The sequence below is a fragment of the Macrotis lagotis genome, chromosome 5 (assembly GCF_037893015.1).
Source record: "Macrotis lagotis isolate mMagLag1 chromosome 5, bilby.v1.9.chrom.fasta, whole genome shotgun sequence".
Taxonomy (NCBI): domain Eukaryota; kingdom Metazoa; phylum Chordata; class Mammalia; order Peramelemorphia; family Peramelidae; genus Macrotis; species Macrotis lagotis.
Window position 1 is genome coordinate 213,812,783 of NC_133662.1, and position 19,197 is coordinate 213,831,979.

General features: G+C 44.7%; 1 protein-coding gene across 1 annotated transcript; it reads left to right on the forward strand.

The window, feature by feature from the left end:
• The first annotated feature begins 8,028 nt into the window (after positions 1-8,028).
• On the forward strand, positions 8,029-17,906 carry RBM15 (RNA binding motif protein 15). The gene is given in 2 exon segments (XM_074188376.1): positions 8,029-10,457; positions 10,459-17,906. Coding segments are annotated over 2 exon segments (2,889 nt in total). The 5' UTR covers positions 8,029-8,186; the 3' UTR covers positions 11,077-17,906.
• Positions 17,907-19,197: the final 1,291 nt, after the last annotated feature.

Below are 19,197 nucleotides of genomic sequence, written 5' to 3' on the forward strand. Positions count from 1 at the left end.
TTTGAGGAACTATGAGCAGTTGGTGTCTTAAAGGATGGAGATCTTAAAGGATGGAGATCAAGGCCTGGAGAGAAGATCTGATTTCAGTGAGACCCTGGGCAATTTGATTACATGGTTTTTGAAAATCTTTTCCCTTTTTTGTTCCATTTTAGTTTTCTTTTTCAACTTTCAACTTTTAATGACCTTGACATGATTTTGCTTAGTAGGACATCTTGCCATGGTTTTTTTTTTTTAAGTTTTTGCAAGGCAATGGGGGTCAGTGGCTCGTCCAAGGCCACACAGCTGGGTAATTATTAAGTGTCTGAGGCCGGATTTGAACCCAGGTACTCCTGACTCCAGGGACGGTGCTCTATCCACTGTGCCACCTAGCTGCCCCAAAATGATTTTTTTTTAAGGTTTTTGCAAGGCAAATGGGGTTAAGTGGCTTGCCCAAGGCCACACAGCTGGGTAATTATTAAGTGTCTGAGACCGGATTTGAACCCAGGTACTCCTGACTCCAAGGCCGGTGCTTTATCCACTATGCCAGCTAGCTGCCCCAAAATGATTCTTTTTTTTTTTTTTTAAGGTTTTTGCAAGGCAAATGGGGTTAAGTGGCTTGCCCAAGGCCACACAGCTAGGTAATTATTAAGTGTCTGAGACCAGATTTGAACCCAGGTACTCCTGACTCCAAGGCCGGTGCTTTATCCACTATGCCAGCTACCCGCCCCTTTGCCATGGTTTTTAAAACCTATCTTTACTTTCCATTGCTTTTCTCTGTAGTCTAAGATGACTTTGTTCCTAATCATCCATCAATCTTCTGCTTAAGACTTTACAGGCAAGTTTCTATGCCCTTGAGCTCTGACAGGCTAGACCAGTAGAGTACAATGTCTACTGATTTTATTGAGCTGAAAAGACTTTAACTATGGCCCTAGAAACAGGGCTATTTTATGATGACTAGTTAACTGTGGAAAGGTACATTAATAGTAGACTTGCCGTGTGGTAATCAATTTTTTTTGGCCATGGCAACCCACAAATGAATATTATCATTATCATATTGATTACAAATGTGTTTTTTCTTCTTTTCAGAGTGCTTTATGAGCAAGGGGAATTTTTAACATTAATGTTATTTTTAATCCTTTCTATTTACTTAAATGAATTTAGAAAGACACATTGTGTAATAAATGAAGCTTTTTAAGAACATGCTGTAGACTTTTAGAAACTTAATGAAATTTAGACAAACTCCTATTGAGTTACATAATGGAATTTTTCTTGATTTGTCTATTTAAAGATTGTCTCATAAACTGAGAAACTCTGATATATTAATAGCCAAATGAATAAGTAAGGTTAATTAGTGAACAGACTTCTTCAGATTAATTTAATATTTATATGGTAAATTATGAACTTTTCAGGAGCATAACTATTATAATATCTAAGAATTATATAGTACTTTAAGATTTATATATATATATATATATATATACATATATATATATGTGTGTGTGTGTGTGTGTGTGTGTGTATAGTTTATTTTGATCCTCACTAAAACCTAGAAGGTAGGTGCTATTATTATTCCTGATTCAGATAAAGAAACCATCTAAAACAGTTTAAACAACTTGCTTAAGGGGTCCATAGTTAATGAAGGTCCTTGGCTATATTCAAACCTAGGACTTCCAAACTGCAATTCCAGAGCTCTATTTGTGATATTAAGTTACTTCCCTGAACTATTGGCAGGCACATTCTGCCTGCTGCTGTTGTTGTTCAGTTGTGTCTTACTCTTCATGACCCCATCTGGGATTTTCTTGACAGATACTAGAGTGGTTTACCCTTTCCTTCTTCAGCTCATTTGACAGATGAGCAGGCAAACAGGGTTAAGTGACTTGTCCAAAGTCACACAGCTAGTGAGTCTCTGAGGTAGGATTTGAACATGGGTCTTTTTAACTCCAGGACCAGAGCTTTATCTACTGTGCCACCTATATCTTTTATTATATACCGTACATATTTAAATAAAAAAAAAAGAAAGTACTACAGTAGGGTTCAGTAGAACTAATTTCTCATTTGGGGTCTGTCATTAACTAGCTGGGAAATGTTGCACTTCAGACAGAGGTAGCAGAACCTAGTGGGATCTCTAGAGTACTGCCATTTAGATCCTGCTTCCAACACTCCCTAACTATATCATACTAAGTCACTTGGTTTCCTAAAAAAATTTTCTACAAGACCAAATACTTTCCATATGGATAGAAGGAAGGCATTTCTACATCAGGAGTTTCTGCACAGATTAAATTACAGGCATGGACAAAACCTTTAAAAGGCTGAAGACAATTTTCTTCATAGTCTTAACCTCAGTTTTCTCATTATAAAATGAAAGTGTTAAGAGTAGATGATCTTTAACGTCCACTTCAGGTCCATGTCTCTCATCTCCTCCCTACCTGATAAATGAATTCTCTCTAAAAAAGACTTGATAATTTGATAATTTATTATAATTTATTTAGATTTATTTATTTATTTATTCAGATTCTGATAGATTCCTCCAGCCATGGGAAACTCATTCCCTCAAGAGGCAGAGACACAGAATTTCCAGGTCCTGCTAGAAGGGGCCTTTGTAATTATTTATTCCTGTTTCCTCAGTTGGTTTAGCTTTTAGACAGCTCTCAAGACGAGAAAGGTCTCCCTCGTTAATTCATTGCTTTAGGAGATTCACCATCTTTTAATGAGTGGTCCTTTCAAGGTGAAATCTCCCACATGCTTTTGCATCTTGCTATTTTTGTCAAAGAGTTTACCCAATATGCTGGTGGCCTTCTTCAAGGTCTTTCAAAATCCCAAGCTTTCTAACTATTAACCTTGCTCTAATTAGCATCCTGCCTTTTCCATTCCTATATCTCCTGAATAATATCAATGGTCTCCACTAAGAGCCCATGATGATGCCTCATGTCACTGTGGTGTTTCTATGTCAACTGAACCTAAATACTGGTGGGCTCTGCCAAGCTCGAAAGTTTTCTGTGTCTGCCCTAATTGTATCTAGGACATCATGCTGGATGTCTGCACCTGGATATCTTGAAGGCACCCCAAAGTCAACATATTCCCCATGTCCACTAAGGGATATCCATCTTTCCAGACACCTCTTTTCCTCCATCCAATTCAGACTCAAATCTTGTTGAGTCTACTTTCTTCTCCTCTCTTATATTCATCTGCATCTCTCAACTCACACAGTCACGCCCCTAGGTAGGGATGACATTACCTCTTGCCTTGTCTCTCCCCTCTCCAATCCATACTCTCTTTGAAACTGCTGAAATATTCTTCCTAAAGCATGAATTGCTCTCCTGAGAAAACCTCTTTTGTGGTTTCTTATCCTGTAAAATAAAATATAAATAACTCAGTCTAGTATTGAGAAAACCCCATAATCCGTCTCTAACCTAACTTTATAGTTTGGTTTCATATTGTTTCCCCATAGAGTCCACATTCCTGACAAACCAATCTATTAGCCATTTCCTGAGCTTATCCTTCAGGTTTGGGTGCCTCTTCCTCGAGCAAGACTTTCTGACAGCTTTCCCCCAATATTTGTAGCATCCTGGTACCATCAAACTGCCTCTCATTTAAAGGGAGGGGAGGCTTGGTATGTAGGGAAGAGACTTGTATCCAACCACTATCCAATTAGATGATGGTCTGATGATGGTCTGTTCCCTTGTAACAAGTAGAGTCAAACAAAACAAACCAACACATTGCTGTGGTCAGTGACTTAAAACTGCCGTTCTGTCTTTCTAGTCTAGTCTCTGTCCAGATGGGGTGTGAAGAAGGATACTTCATAATCAGTCTTCTGAAGTTAGGATCTCCATGTCCTTTTCCCAATACACTGCTGTCTGTCCATTTCTTCACCATCCTGTCTTTCATAGTTGTATTTTAAAAACCAATTGAAAAATGTTACATGTAAAATATAAGTGTTGTAGAATCATTTCTCCTTTCCAAAGGCAGGTCGATAAGACTTCTGGTCCTAGAGGCAGGAGGCCTTGAGCTCATATTCTGTCTCAGATATTTCCTAGTGGGATGACCCTAGGCAGATCACCTAACCTGCCTGCCTTAGTTTCTTCATTTGTAAAATAGCACCTGTCTTACAGGCTTGTTGTGAGGATGAACTGAGAGGATATTTGTCAAATGCTTTGGAATCTCAAAGTGCCAGTTGATTCAGGCTTCTGAGATCTTTTGACATCTTGAAGGTTATCAGTATGCTATTTGATGATAAACTTTATTGAAGTGGATTCTATCTGACCTGACTTTTTTATTTCTTCTTGGAACTATGTTTTATATATAGTAGGTGGACAGCAGGCCTAATTAGGTGTCTGCTAAACTGAATTAAATTGAATCAATATCTTCAACCAAATCATTGATAAAAGATGAGCAAAATAGGGTCAACAGCCAGAGCCTTCAATATACTACTAGTATTTCCTCAAGATTGGCACCATTTAAACAATAATTTTCGTTTTTCTCTTGTTCAACCAAATAGGCACTCACTTAACTTTACCCTCATCTGACCCATAGCTCCAACCTATCCAAGAGAATATTGACCTTTTTAGAATATTACAAGAAATATCATAAAACTTTTCAGACTTGCTACAATCCAGATGATTCTGTTTGATTTAAGTCAAATTACACTGATTCTGTGTCCATTATGTGCAAGGTTTTAGGGATAAAAAGAGAAAAATAATTTCATTTTTAAAAGTTTACTGGTTTATAGCATTATGGCTTAGTTAGTTTACTGTTTTATAGCAACAGTAACAGAAAAGGGAATCAGGTTAGTCTAGCATAATTTCTTAATTTGTCTCATTCACTCCACATCATGTGTAAAACATTAGGAGAGGTCTGAATATAATTCAGACATGATCTCTTCCCTTAAAGAACTCAGAACCTAGGAGAGGGAAGGTACTTATCTACAAATATGCAATCACTACTATGGATCAGAATGCATTAAATGATAAGAATATAATAAAAGTATAAGAGAAGTACCAAGTGCCATGTGAGACCCAAGGAAGATTTAATTTTTAACTAGTGGAATATTAACTGATATTTATAAATAACACTGTTAGGCCTTGTTTGGATGAGACCCAAAGTGGCAGTTAGATCTAAGCCCTTGCTACACGAATAAGGCTTTAAAAGTTCCTAAAAATATCTTTAAGTTTCCCAACAATCTGATATATTTGAGTCATCCCCATTTTAAAGATGAGGAAATTGAAAACTCAGAGGAAAGGTAATTTGTTTACTGTCATATGCCTAATTGGGTTTGGTGATGGAATTTGACCTCAAGTCTTTCTCATTCAAATTCAGCACACTATATACTACCACATGTTAAGATTGGTTTAGAAATCATCAAGGAAGTAGTGTTTGAACTTGTCTTTAAATGCTTTCAAGTTTCAACAATTAAAGATAAAGAATATCAGGTAAAGAGGTTTGGAGGAACAAAAGTTTGGAGTTAGGAAAGCACTAGGTGTGTAGGAAGAAATGAAGGTAAATTGAAATCTGACCAGTATAGCACAACAGAAAAGACATAAAATTAGGGATTGAGGAGGGACCATTTTTAAGGTTTTAGCAGAGGAGTGAAATGATCAGATTTGCACATAAGGTTCAACTGGAAAAAAGCTCTCCACCTCCAAAGGAAAGACTGATAAATTCTGAGAGTAGATGTAGATTTTTTTGATTTTCTTTAAAAAAAAAGTTTTTCTTGCAACCTGGGAATATGGAAATGTATTTCACATGTATTTCATATGTATAATGAGTATTATATTTTTTGCCTTCTCAATGGATGAGAGAAGGCATGGGGGATGGAAGAGAATTTGGAACTGAAAATAAAAATTTAAAAATATATTTAAAAATACATATTTATATTGAGCATTTATATACTTTAAAATATATTTAAAGATATATTTTATAACTAGAAATGGACCATTTTAAAAATGTAAATTTTAAATATATTTATATTTTATAAATTAAATTTGTTATATATTTTATAAATATATATATATATATTTAAAAGTTCATTTGATAGTAGTGATTTAAAAGGGACTTGAAACAGGAAACTAGATAGGAGGAAGTTCTAGCACTTCAGGTAAATTGAACCTGTTCTAAGTAAGCGATGGACTATGGACTGTCATAATTTTACAATTGGAAGGGACCATGGAGACATCTTGTCCAAAACATTTACAGCTGAGGAAATTGAACTTTAGAGAAGTAGTAGTAGTAGTAGTAGTAGTAGTAGTAGTAGTAGTAGTAGTAGTAGTAGTAGTAGTATAATGAGTAGTATAACTCAGGAATCCCCTGTTGAAATCCCCTCCCTTTTCCTGACCCACCATTTTTGAGCTACTATGACTTGTCAGTTCAACCTTTGAAGTATTTCTTGAATCCTCTCTGAGCCTATGAGTTATATTTAATCACCTGTAAGATCCTTCCAGTCTAATCTATAACTCCATAATTTAAGAGAGATTTTGGAGGTTGAATTGGCAGCTCTTGACCAATTCTTAGAGGTAACTGGTGGCACAAAGGATAGAATAGTTGGTACTGGAGTCAGGAAGCCCCAAGTTCAAATTCAGCCTCAGATACTATACTTACTAGCTCTGTAACCCTGGGTCATATTATTTTATCTCTGTTTGCCTCAGTTCCCTCAACTTTAAAATGGAAATAATCTACTTCCCAGGGCTGTTGTGAGGATACATAGTTCTGACACATAGCAGGTGCTGTATAAATGCTTGTTCCTAGATGTAGGTTGTTAAAGGAAAAGACAGAGAAGAATAAAAAACTACAGTCAGGGTTGGGGCAGGGGTTATTTACTGTTTGTGAATGGTGGTGTCATTGAAATGGTTAAGCCATTGCTTTGTTTCTAAGATCTAACACACTATTCCGGGGCTAAGAGCTGGTTAAAGGCACGACCTCCTTTTTCCTCTTGAAAACCAATATTCAGGATGGCTAGGTAGCCCAATGGATAGAGCACTGGCCCTGAAGTCAGGAGGACCTGGGTTCAAGTCCGCCCTCAGACACTTAATAAGGACCTAGCCCTGTGGCCACTAAAATTTAAATAAAAAGATAAAATGAGGGGATAAAAAAAATAAGAGCAGAAGCCTCCAGAAAGATGGCGTTTGCATGCTTTTATGACAATGATGAGGCCAATTCCTAGTTGATTTTGGCTGCTCCCGGTCTCGGTGGTCCTTGGGTTCTAGAATTGAGCCATTTAACCCCTCGCCGACCAGCCTGGGGCGCCCGGACCTTTCTAGGGGGGCGTCCCGGCCTCAAGGCGCTTCAGGGGGGCACAGCCTGGGGCCTGGGCGCTCGTTTTTACCAAATCGGTTGTTTTCATTGTCGCCGTTTGCCCCGCCGCAGGCGGCTAGTCTGTGCCCTCCCCTCCCCCTCCGCGGAGCCCCCCGGCCCGGCCACGCGCGGGGCTGCCCTGCCTCGGTGCCCCCACGCGCGTGGGGGCGCGTGAGCTAGCGGTCAAGGTCGCTGCTGTTGTCCCCGTTATTATGCACCGTCCTTAAGGCCAAGCTGAGGCCCGGGGGCCCGCGGGGCCGGGGGGACCGCCAGGCCGGGGGGGGGGCGGCGGCGCTCCGAACGTCCTTACGCAACCCCACGTTCGCTCCCCCCCCTTCGGTCTCCTCTCTCGGCCGCTGAGCAGGGCCCTTTAAGAGGGGGGGCAGAAATTGAAGGCGGAACACTTTGATTGACACGCCCTGAAGCCTATCGAATTCCTCGTGGGGCCCCCAACCAGATTTAAACTCTGCGCGCAGACATCCGGAGAGACGGAGGGAGGGCAGGTGGACGGGTTCTCGCGAGAGAGGTGTCTAACCCTCACCTCGGAAAGAGTGCCCGAAGTGACGGTGCCGCTTTCCAATCGGAAGCTCAGGGGAGGGGCGACGGACCAATGACGAGGACGGAGAGGCGGGCTCGCCATTCTCCCCGCGCGAGGTGGACCGTTACAGGACGGGCCCGTCAGCCAATCAACCCCGCCGGCCTCGGGGTCAGGTGATGCCACGGCGCGGCGGGGGCGGGACCCTCGACCGGGCGCGAGGAGCCGTTAAGACGGACAACGGCCACGACCAATAGGATCCTCCGGCGGCGACGTCAAGAGTCCAATAAGAGAGATCGGGCGGGATCACTCGCTTCGCGCCGGGAGCCGGGAAGACGGACGGAGGGAGCCCCCAATGAGCCGGAGGCAGACAGGGGCTCGCTGACCAATGAGGGCGGCGGGGCGGGGTCCATTGCCGCGGCGGTGTCCAAGATGGCGGCGCGGGATTCCGCTGTGTGAAAGCGGCGCGGGCAGGCGAGCCAGCCAGTTCCGAGGCGGCCCCGCACAGCCGGCAGCCATGAAGGGGAAGGAGCGCTCTCCCGCCAAGGCCAAGCGGTCCCGCGGCGGCGACGAGTCGAGCAGCAGCCGCGGGGAGCGCAGCAAGAAGCTGGGGGGCTCGGGCGGCAGCAACGGCGGTAAGGCGGACGGCGGCGGCACCCGCCGGAGCCTGCACCTGGACAAGGGCAGCGGCCGCGGCGGCAGCCGCGAGTACGACGCGCCGGGCGGCGGCTCGGGCCGGCTGCACAGCTACAGCTCGCCCGGCGCCAAGAACGCGTCGGGCGGGGGCGAGTCGCGCGGCGGCTCCCGCGGGGGCGGGGAGGCCCGCTCGGCCGCCAGCTCGGGCGGCGACGGCGGCGGCGGCGGCGGCGAGTACAAGACGCTCAAGATCAGCGAGCTGGGCTCGCAGCTGAGCGACGAGGCGGTGGAGGACGGGCTGTTCCACGAGTTCAAGCGCTTCGGCGACGTGAGCGTCAAGATCAGCCGGCTGCCCGGCGGCTCGGGCGACGAGCGCGTGGCCTTCGTCAACTTCCGCCGGCCCGAGGACGCGCGCGCCGCCAAGCACGCCCGCGGCCGCCTGGTGCTGTACGACCGGCCGCTCAAGATCGAGGCGGTGTACGTGAGCCGCCGCCGCAGCCGCTCGCCGCTGGACAAGGAGGCCTACGCGCCGGCCGCCGGCGTGGCGGGCGCGGCCGCGGGCGGGCACCGGCACCCCGCGGGCGGCGGCGGGGGCGGCGGCGGCGGCGGCGGGGCGGCCGGCCAGCGCGCGCTGTCCCCCGGCGGCGCCGCCCTGGGCTACCGCGACTACCGCCTGCAGCAGCTGGCCCTGGGCCGCCTGCCGCCGCCGCCGCCGCCGCCGCTGCCCCGCGAGCTGGAGCGCGAGCGCGACTACCCCTTCTACGAGCGCGTGCGGCCGGCCTACGGGCTGGAGCCCCGCGTGGGCGCCGGGGCCGCGCCGTTCCGCGAGGCCGACGAGCTGTCCCCCGAGGACGGGCAGCGCGCCAACCGCACGCTGTTCCTGGGCAACCTGGACATCACGGTGACGGAGAGCGACCTGCGGCGCGCCTTCGACCGCTTCGGCGTCATCACGGAGGTGGACATCAAGCGGCCCACGCGCGGCCAGACCAGCACCTACGGCTTCCTCAAGTTCGAGAACCTGGACATGTCGCACCGCGCCAAGCTGGCCATGGCCGGCAAGGTGATCATCCGCAACCCCATCAAGATCGGCTACGGCAAGGCCACGCCCACCACGCGGCTGTGGGTGGGCGGCCTGGGCCCCTGGGTGCCGCTGGCCGCGCTGGCGCGCGAGTTCGACCGCTTCGGCACCATCCGCACCATCGACTACCGCAAGGGCGACAGCTGGGCCTACATCCAGTACGAGAGCCTGGACGCGGCGCACGCCGCCTGGACGCACATGCGCGGCTTCCCGCTGGGCGGCCCGGACCGCCGGCTGCGCGTGGACTTCGCCGACACGGAGCACCGCTACCAGCAGCAGTACCTGCAGCCGCTGCCGCTGGCGCACTACGAGCTGGTGGCCGACGCCTTCGGCCACCGCGCCCCCGACCCGCTGCGGGGCGCCCGCGACCGCTCGCCGCCGCTGCTGTACCGCGACCGGGAGCGGGACCCGTACCCCGACGCGGACTGGGCGCCGCCGCCGCCGCCGGTGCGGGAGCGGGGCGGCGCCCGGGCGGCCGCCGCGGCCCTGCCGGCCTACGAGCCCCTCGACAGCCTGGAGCGCCGGCGGGACGGCTGGTCCCTGGAGCGGGACCGCGGGGAGCGGGAGCCGCCGGGCGGCCGCGACCCGCCGCCGCGCAAGCGGCGCCCGCCCGAGGACGGCCGCCACGCGGACCGCTCCCCCGAGAGCGAGCGCTCGCGCAAGAGACACTGCCCGCCGTCGCCCGAGCGCAGCCCCGAGCCGGGCCGCGACCGCTACGGCGAGCCGGACGCGCGCTCCTCGCGCCTGCTGCCGCACGAGCGGCCCGAGCCGGCCCGCGCCGACCGCCGCGGCAGCCTGGAGCGCGGCCAGGGCGACAAGCGCGACCGCAAGAACTCGGCGTCGGCCGAGCGCGAGCGCAAGCACCGCGGCCCCGCGGCCCCGGAGGGCAAGAGCCCCCTGAAGAAGGAGGAGCGCGCCGAGCCCGCGGCGGGCGGAGGGGGGCGGCGGCGGTGGCGGCGGCGCCTCCAAGCTCAAGTCCCCGCCGCAGAAGGCCGAGGCCGCCGCGCCCGCGCCCGCGCCCGCCGCGCCGCCCAAGCTGTGCCTGGCCTGGCAGGGCATGCTCCTGCTCAAGAACAGCAACTTCCCGTCCAGCATGCACCTGCTGCAGGGCGACCTGCACGTGGCCAGCAGCCTGCTGGTGGAGGGCGCCACGGGCGGCAAGGTGGCCCAGCTCAAGATCACGCAGCGCCTGCGCCTGGACCAGCCCAAGCTGGACGAGGTGACCCGCCGCATCAAGGTGGCCGGGCCCAACGGCTACGCCATCCTGCTGGCCGTGCCCGGCGCCGACGGCCGCTCCTCGTCGTCCTCCTCCTCGGCCGCCTCCGAGGCCACCACCTCCACGCAGAGGCCGCTCCGCAACCTGGTGTCCTACCTGAAGCAGAAGCAGGCGGCCGGCGTCATCAGCCTCCCCGTGGGGGGCAACAAAGACAAGGAGAACACCGGGGTCCTCCACGCCTTCCCGCCCTGTGAGTTCTCCCAGCAGTTTCTGGATTCTCCTGCCAAGGCCCTGGCCAAATCTGAAGAAGATTACCTGGTCATGGTCATTGTCCGGGGGGCGTCCTAAAGCCCCCCCCCCACCCCCACCCTCTAGCTTGCGTTTACTACTTGACATGGTTCCTAATGTGTGATGTGTTATGGGATGCAGCTCCAGACACACGACTTTATTATTTTTTTAATTAGTTGTTTATTCGTAGCGATTTCCTCCTTATGTTTCTGTAAACCACTTTAAAGTAGAAGTCAGGAAAGTTTAGCCGTTGGTGTACCTAAGGGAAGGGGAATCCCTCCCTCCCCCAGAGGAGCGGGCAGAGAAGCCCACTTTGACTAAAGCCTCCCCCCTCCTTTTATTTGTAACTTTTGTCCTCTGTCTTCATTTTTGTAAACTTTAGTTTAAAAAAAAATCCTCTAAGTTACATGCCCATCTATTTGAAAAAGTCAGAATTTGGAAAACAGGAGAAAAAAAACCCAATTGTACTTCCTTATCAGTCTGATTCAGAGTCCAAATGTTAGGTTTTGGTGTCTATGTAAAATTCCAATGTCAGAATGATTTTGTTTTATTTTGACTAAAATTTGATCAGGGAACACAAATGTCAGGTGGTACACTGTACAGCAGTTTAATTCTTTTAATCAGGTGTTTGAGTATTTCACTTAGTCTACAAAAATAATTCCCAGAAAGCAGGCTTTTAACATGTGCATTCTAGCATCTCTTCATGAGTTCTGCTGTATCCCATATATGCACTTTGGGTTTGTAGCTGTGACTGTTCAGTGAATATTGAGGACTATGTTACAAACCATCTATGTCTTGTGCTTACTCTAGTATGCAAGAAACAAGTAGGTGCTTTCAGAAGAGAAAAAACAAGTCGGTAGAAGTGTCTGTTTTTACTGACTTTTCAAAGAAGTGTCAGAGGTACAATTCAGACTTAGTAGTGTATACTCCAAAATCAAATATTTGTCATCCGAGGTGGGTTTTAATTTTTGTGACCATTGAAGGTTCTGTCTTCTGTAATAGAAAGATACAGTTGTCTACAGGCTTTTAAGGTGTACCTTAAGTCATTGGGCATCCATTCTGAGTTGCAGCATTTTTGGTTGGTGATCTAAAAAAAAAAATGCCTTAAAAGGACCCTTTGTGTTTTTTTGGGAGGGGAGGTCCCCAAATGATACTGAGGGGACATATATCATTGTAAATGTTTTACGTGTTGATGACATTCATGTACAGTGGGCTGACCCTGGTTTCTGACAAAGTTTAAAAAGTTGGATAGATGCCAGTGCTCTAAGGCCCCCCCCCTTTTTTTTGTGCAGCTTATTGTATATAGCTGATTCCCCAAATATATAATGTAAATTTAACACATCTCTTAAAAAAGAAAAAGTTTGTTCAATTGGATTTTGAATTTTAGCTGAACATCATTTTCATTTGTTATGTAAGCAGGCATTTTGCTGCTTGTGTATCTTGCAACTCATCAGTGTCTTTATTTATTTTTAATATATCTCTTGACTGTATTTTGCATTTCTTCCCCTAATTGAAATGGTGATGACTTCCACTCATGCCTGTAGTACATATTAACATTATGAATAGAAACCTTAGGAAGTTCTGGATTATGGTCACTATTATCTGTGAAAGTATTTTACCTGTTGAAAGCCTAGTAGAGCTCGGCTGTTCTTTCTATTATCAGTGAGGATGCTGATACTTTGAAATAGCACCAATAATAACCCAAGGGAAACTTCATGTTAAATTCATCATTAATTACTTTTTTTTGAAAACTGTATTCATTGTTTTCCATTATGGCAGGTGTCTAATGCATGTCAGCATGACCCTCATCACTGCTGCAGTCTGTCATCCTTTTGATTTTCTTTTTACATTTGTAGAGCTTTTTTTTGTTTTTTGTTTTTGAAACTGTGGGGAAAAAACTTCACACTCTTGATGACTTTTGTGTAGAGAAAGTAAGAGTTAGATTTTGAATTGTAGGTCCTTGGTATGCCTTTGGGGACAAAAAATTGTATTTGGTCTTTTGTGCTTGCTACCTTTGAAAAGCAGTGATTGGGACTCAAATGTGCAATAGACACCTGGCTTAAAAACTGATGCATGTATGGGGTCAAAGTACAGTTTACACCTAGAAACATTTGATCGGTTAGAAATGATCGCAACTTGGTATTTGGTGCCCCTTTTGATAAAATGAACTGGGAAAGCAATTTTTGCTCTTTTGAAGAGTAAGCTCACGCGGCGGCATCTAGTTTTCACTATGATCCAAGGTGGTTTCTTTCTTTCTTTTTTTTTTTTTAATCAGGTTGATTTAAAGGATAACAGGAACAGGCAGTACTGTGCTTTTACTTCCTGTATGAATGTTTATTTTGAAGTTACAGTTTTTGTTAGATCTGGTAATTTGTGCTTCTTTCTTTGTGAAATAGGTTTAATATCATTCTTGAGTGTGTAAGGTAAAGCATTTGATTATGTTTAATATGGCAATTAACTGAGTGCCACCAATTCACAATACTGCCATCTTATCTATGTTGTCTATCCTGTTGTACAGGTGTGTAACATCACTAATTGTTCACTTCATTCAGAATTGGGAAATTCTGAAAGTCTAGGACCATCTCTGTGGTGCTAAACACTGTTAGCCAGAATTTTATAATCCCATCATTGGATTTTCTATAACAACCAAATTTTCTTGATGCTGGCTGTGTGCATGCAGTTGATGTTTCTAGAAGTTCAAGTGAATTCAAGTGAATTCTAAAAAGCATTTAATGTCTTGGTACACAAGAAAATGAAAGCATCGAGATGATTAAGCCTTTTGTATCGAAATTCTAAACTTTGAAAGGAATAATGGGTTCCTTAATTGTCTCAACTGCTGGTCAATAACTTTACCTAATCTCTTTTGTTGACTGAAATTAGAAGTTCCTCCAAGGGTTATTATAAAAATTCAGTTCCTCATTTGAGTTAATTTACTTTGAATTCCTTTGTTTCCTACTTGCTATAGCCAAAAGAACTACCTCTGCTTTCTAAATGTAAGAACCATTCATCAGAAACTTCCAGCTGTAACAGAACGAGGAGACCACCTTAGGAGAGAGGGTCTTAATGACCTTTTATGGAAAGGACTTTTTTTTTGTTTTTTTGGTTTTTTTTGGTGTGTGTAATGAACAAAATTCCTGGGGCTATTCTTTCTCATTTCCATGACTGGTTTTGAGGTAATATATACAAAGGAGTCCATTGTGAAAATGAGAAGCAGCTGTTAGATTTACAGACTTGACTCCTATCCCCTTGATTCTAGTGACAACCTTAAAAAGGAATATTCTCATAGGTAACTGTAGTGAACTGTTAAAACTTGATGGAAAATTTATATATAAGATTTGAGTAGCGTTGAAACCAAGGTTCTTGAAGGGTTTGGTGGTTATTTAGCAGTTCTATATACGAAAACGGTTCATCGTAACTGGTGACATGGCCCATTCAATTTTAAATGGCTGTGTACATTGACCGCTTTTCTATGATATTGGCGTGACCTATTGCTGGAAAACTTATTCGAAACAAAAACCACAGAGGTGAACGTCTGACTGCAATTCATATTTTCATTTTTTCTTTTTTTCTTTTCACTTTTTTTAAGTTGCCTTCAGGAAGAATCCCATTTTTTTAAAAAAAGAAATCCAAATATAAACTTTCACTGATTTTTCTCTGTGGAAATATTTTGTTTTTCCCCTTTTCCATCCACACTCAACTGAGTGTAAAGGATATTTTCAGTTCTTCTATAACCCTAAGCTAAACTTATTAGGAAAAAAAAACACAACAAAAAACAAACAAACAAAAGCCCAACCTGTTGTTCTACTTGTTACATGTCTTCATTTTGAGTGAATTCATTTCAAGGTTTGTGCCAGTGGGTATTATTGGTGCTTTTTGAAATCAAAGTGGACTATCCAGAAAGGCCTTGTAGCTTATGTTCATCTATGTATTGTAGGGAAAAAAAAATCTGTTGTAAACATTTGTACCTAATAACCTTTTTTTCCCCCTCTGCAAGCAAAACTGGTGGACAGCGGATGAAGATTTGGAATTCTAAGCTCTAATGGACCTTTTTGAAGAGAAGTTGTGGCTTATGTGGAATTTACATGGGCCTCTTGATTGGAAGAAAGCTTATCTGTTTAGTATTTGTGCATTTTACTAAAATGGCAGCTTTAAAAAGTTGTGTTATCTGCTATTGTGATGCCAATGCCCGTGTTTTAAGTGGAAAACATGACCTCTTTGCTTTGTGCTGTGTACACAAGATTTCTGGAAAAGTAAAGGAAAACCCTTTTTATGGCTCACACAGCTTAAAAGTAGCTGTCACTCAAACATGCGCTCACAGTTGAGCTGATTTTGTTTCATTCTAAATAAATTGTTTCTTTTGAGGAAAATGTTTTTCTGCTTGGAAGTGAATTGACGACAAACCTTTGACCCCTTTGTTTGCAGCCGAGGGGGTACTTGCTGCTGCTCAGATCTTGTATGTCCTGAGCAAGAAGCAGTTAAACCATCATTCCATGTTGACAAGCCTGGTGTGTCCAGTCTGAAGGATCTCTAGTTGAATGTGTTACTGGGGGTCATTGGCTGCTCAATCCTCATCCTTTGGAGGGAATGGTGCTGTTGTTGCTGGGATGCAAGAAGCAGGGAGAGCACCTTAAGCCTCAGAACACTGCCCAAGTCTGGGGCTTTGCTGGTTGGAAGAGCTGGAGTTGCTGAATTTTAAGTTTTGATTTATTTTGTTCACCCAACACGTTTGGCCTTAGTTTCATTTTTAATTTGAAGAAAAAAAAAGTTTGAAATTGCTTTGTCTTGCACTTTAAAACGCTCGCACCAAATTGCCAAAAGAAAGAAAAATGCTCCGTTTGCTTTTAAATGTTAATGATGTTAATAAAAACCTTTGCTGACACATTTGAGGAGCTCCTCCGTCTCCAGGGGCTTCTCAGCAGTTATGCAGTCATGGGTTTAGTTCTGAATGGATGAAGAGTTCCTGAGAGCTAGCCTTTGTAATTAAACCATTCATGGGTCTCAGTGCCTTATTTGACCTCTGGTTCCACAAGCCTTGGATGTGCATGCATCGTGATGGTTTCGTAGGTACGAACGCACACTCAGTCCCTGTCACACTCCGGTTTGTAGTACAGATTGTGAGGAAAAAAAAAAAGGCATTCCTAAGGAAAGAAAGGGTTGCCTTAGTTCCTGCGTGGTCCTGTATGGGGGCTCCTGAGCTTTGGAAGGCTTCTCCCACTGTAGGAGCACATCTCCCATGTTTGCCGCAGGAGACATCGTGGCACGGGGACGCCGCCAGAGCCCAAGAGGAAGCTAATCTTGCTGCACCCTTCTGGCTTCAGACACCTTTTGTTGTTTGCCAATTTTTAAAGTTAACTAGTTGCAGACGAAGACAACCTTGAAATGCAGGCTTATCTGGCTTGTGTTGAATTGTAACCTCGGATGGAAGAGCCCTAGTGCTGTCCGTCTCCATGCAGGATGTTGATTGCTAGGCAACAGGTGATTATCAACAAAGGATGCCACGATTGTATTCTGCACAAGGTGGTGTTCCCGTGGCAAACAGCTGTGTAAACTGGTAAACAGGTAAGGGGGGGGGGATTTCAGAAGTCAAAATGCATTGTGGTCTATAGGGTGAGGGTTTTTTTTTTTGGCTTGTATTCCCTGCTGGATTTCTGCAGGTAGAAATTCTCAGGTGCTTGTAAAGTTCAGTTACTAACACCTTCCTCCTTCACTAAAGGCCAGGTTACCAGTTTCTACATGGGAGGTAGAAGGAGAACTTTGGCACCAATGCAGTTTTTTTTTTCCCCTCCTATTCTTAGAGGAAGCTTCCTTAAAAGAACGATCACTTAGAAGACATTGGAATCCAAGCTATCCAACCTGGACTTTTGCATTTTAAAATCCTCTGATTTGGTCCTCTCTACATTTTAAATATTACTTGGGCCCTAGTTTTGCTACCCAGTCTGTCCCCTGATCTTGGGAGCACACCCTTGGAGGAGCAGGTGAGGAACTTGATTTTGAGATATGAACTGCTTACTGTTAGCAGAGAGTAGAATTTCTTCTTTGTAGGGAAATTTACTGCCCAGTGAACTCAGGTGTGAAATATGAGCATTATTCCCTTACCTATTTTGGCAAGAGACACCTGCTATTCCAAAAGTTTTGCTCTCATCTGTAAGCATTGACTTTTAAACCTAGATTTTGATGGTATCAACATAATTTTCGTATACAAGAATAATAGACTACCTGGCTTAGAAGGAATGAGATTACAATGAAAAAAAATCATTGACTAGATTAAATAGGTTAGGCTTCTCATCCAAGGAAGGGGAGAGATAGCTTAATTATAAAATATAGTAAATCTACAACTTTTTGATTGAGGAGAAGAATATTTAGGGAGCTTAAAAAGATGAGTTACTTTAGATTAAAAAAAAATTTTTTTTCCAAGTCCAAGTAGGAGACTTAACACCCTTTCACAACTCTTCATGTAGCAGTCATTGCTCAGTTCCTAATACTTTTTTTTTTCCTGTTTAACCAAGGATGTAACTTTTTTGGAGTTTTCCCCTGCCCTCAAGGACTCCTAGAACTTGGGGTAGGGTGCAGGGCTGTTTCATTTCCACTTAAGAGGTTTTATTTCTTCACTGGCTTTATGCTTTACAGTTATCTCAATTTATCCTTCCAGCAAGCCTGGAGGCAGATGCTATTTAACCCCATTTTATAGACAAAAGTAATGGGTCCCAATAGAGGTTTGGGGACTTACCCAGGGTCACAGCAGATTGGAACTCTTGTTCTTTCCTGACTCCAGTCCCTGTGTTCTGTGCCACCTAGGAATCTGGTTTTTATTTCAGGCTATTCAGAGTCTTAATTTTTGAACAGGGATACTTTCAAAAACACACACACACACACACACACACACACACACACACACACAACAAAATTTGCACAGAAGATGATTTTCATTGAAGATTTTGCAAAATGATTTCTCATCCCAGTTTAAAAAAAATATTTTTATTTGCCATAGTTGCCATTTTGCTATTTAATAATAGCAGAAGGTAGTTATCTCATGTACCTAATTGTAGTAAGTAAACATAACTTTTATGGAAGCTCATGCTTTAGACTTTTATAAATTTTAAATACACTTCCAGTGTATGTCATACAAAGGGAAACAAATTATACACATGAGAGGGTTCATTTATTTTACATAGGGGTAATTAGACTGGCCACAGGGTGATGATTTTATTTTTTTGTTCACAAGGACTTGAAGACTAAGTCATAGAGGAGTTATGATCTAAATTAGTAGAGAGAGAGATCCTATACCAGTGAAGTCATAAGTTATAGAAAGGATGAAGAATTTTTATGGAAAGAATACAGAAGAAAAAAATTTTTGAAGAGCAATAGTGAAGCCCTTCCCTTCTCCCATCCCGCCCCCCCAATAGTTTTGGAAAGAGATATGCCATTAACTGATTTAAGGATGTAGAATGAACCAGACCTCCGATTATAAAATGAAGACGCTTCCTTTGAAGAGTATAGCCAGCTTTCTAGATAACAATCTTTATTATGATTTAAGTTTAAATACTGCTGTAAATAAAGAGCACGGCTAAGTACTTATACACTTTGAACTAGGCTGCTTAAAAACACAGACACACCAACAAGTAAAAAGAGGGGTTACTCAGTGAAACATTTAGGTAATTTTTTTTTTCCCCTGGCTTGGTGGTAGGTCACAAGTTAGTATAACATGACAGCTTTGACAGAGGCAGTATATTTAAGGTTCCTAGCACATAATTTTCCTAGAGAGTAAGAGAAAGATGATCTACATTGTCAGTCTGCCTAGAGGGACAGTCTCCTATTCATCTCCTCCCTCAACACCTTTGTGGGAGTTCAGAGTGAAATCCTGGATTTCATCCATCATGCTCACCTCTTGGTTCGTAATTATATCGGTCTAATCGTTAATCTAAATTGTTAGTTGTTTCTACTTGAAATAACACATTATTCTTTTGAATATATAAATTTAAAATGAACCTTGAGATAAAGTAATGTCCTGGGTGATACAATTCAAAGGACCCGACTATTTTCTTAGGTGTCAGAGTTTCAAAGTCAACTTAAACAGTTACTGAAAATCCAGTTTTGTGTAAGGTCTTTGCAGTGTCAAGAGTCTCAGCATAAGAATCTTACCCTCCAGGAGCTTACAAATCAACTGAGGAGGTAGATGACACG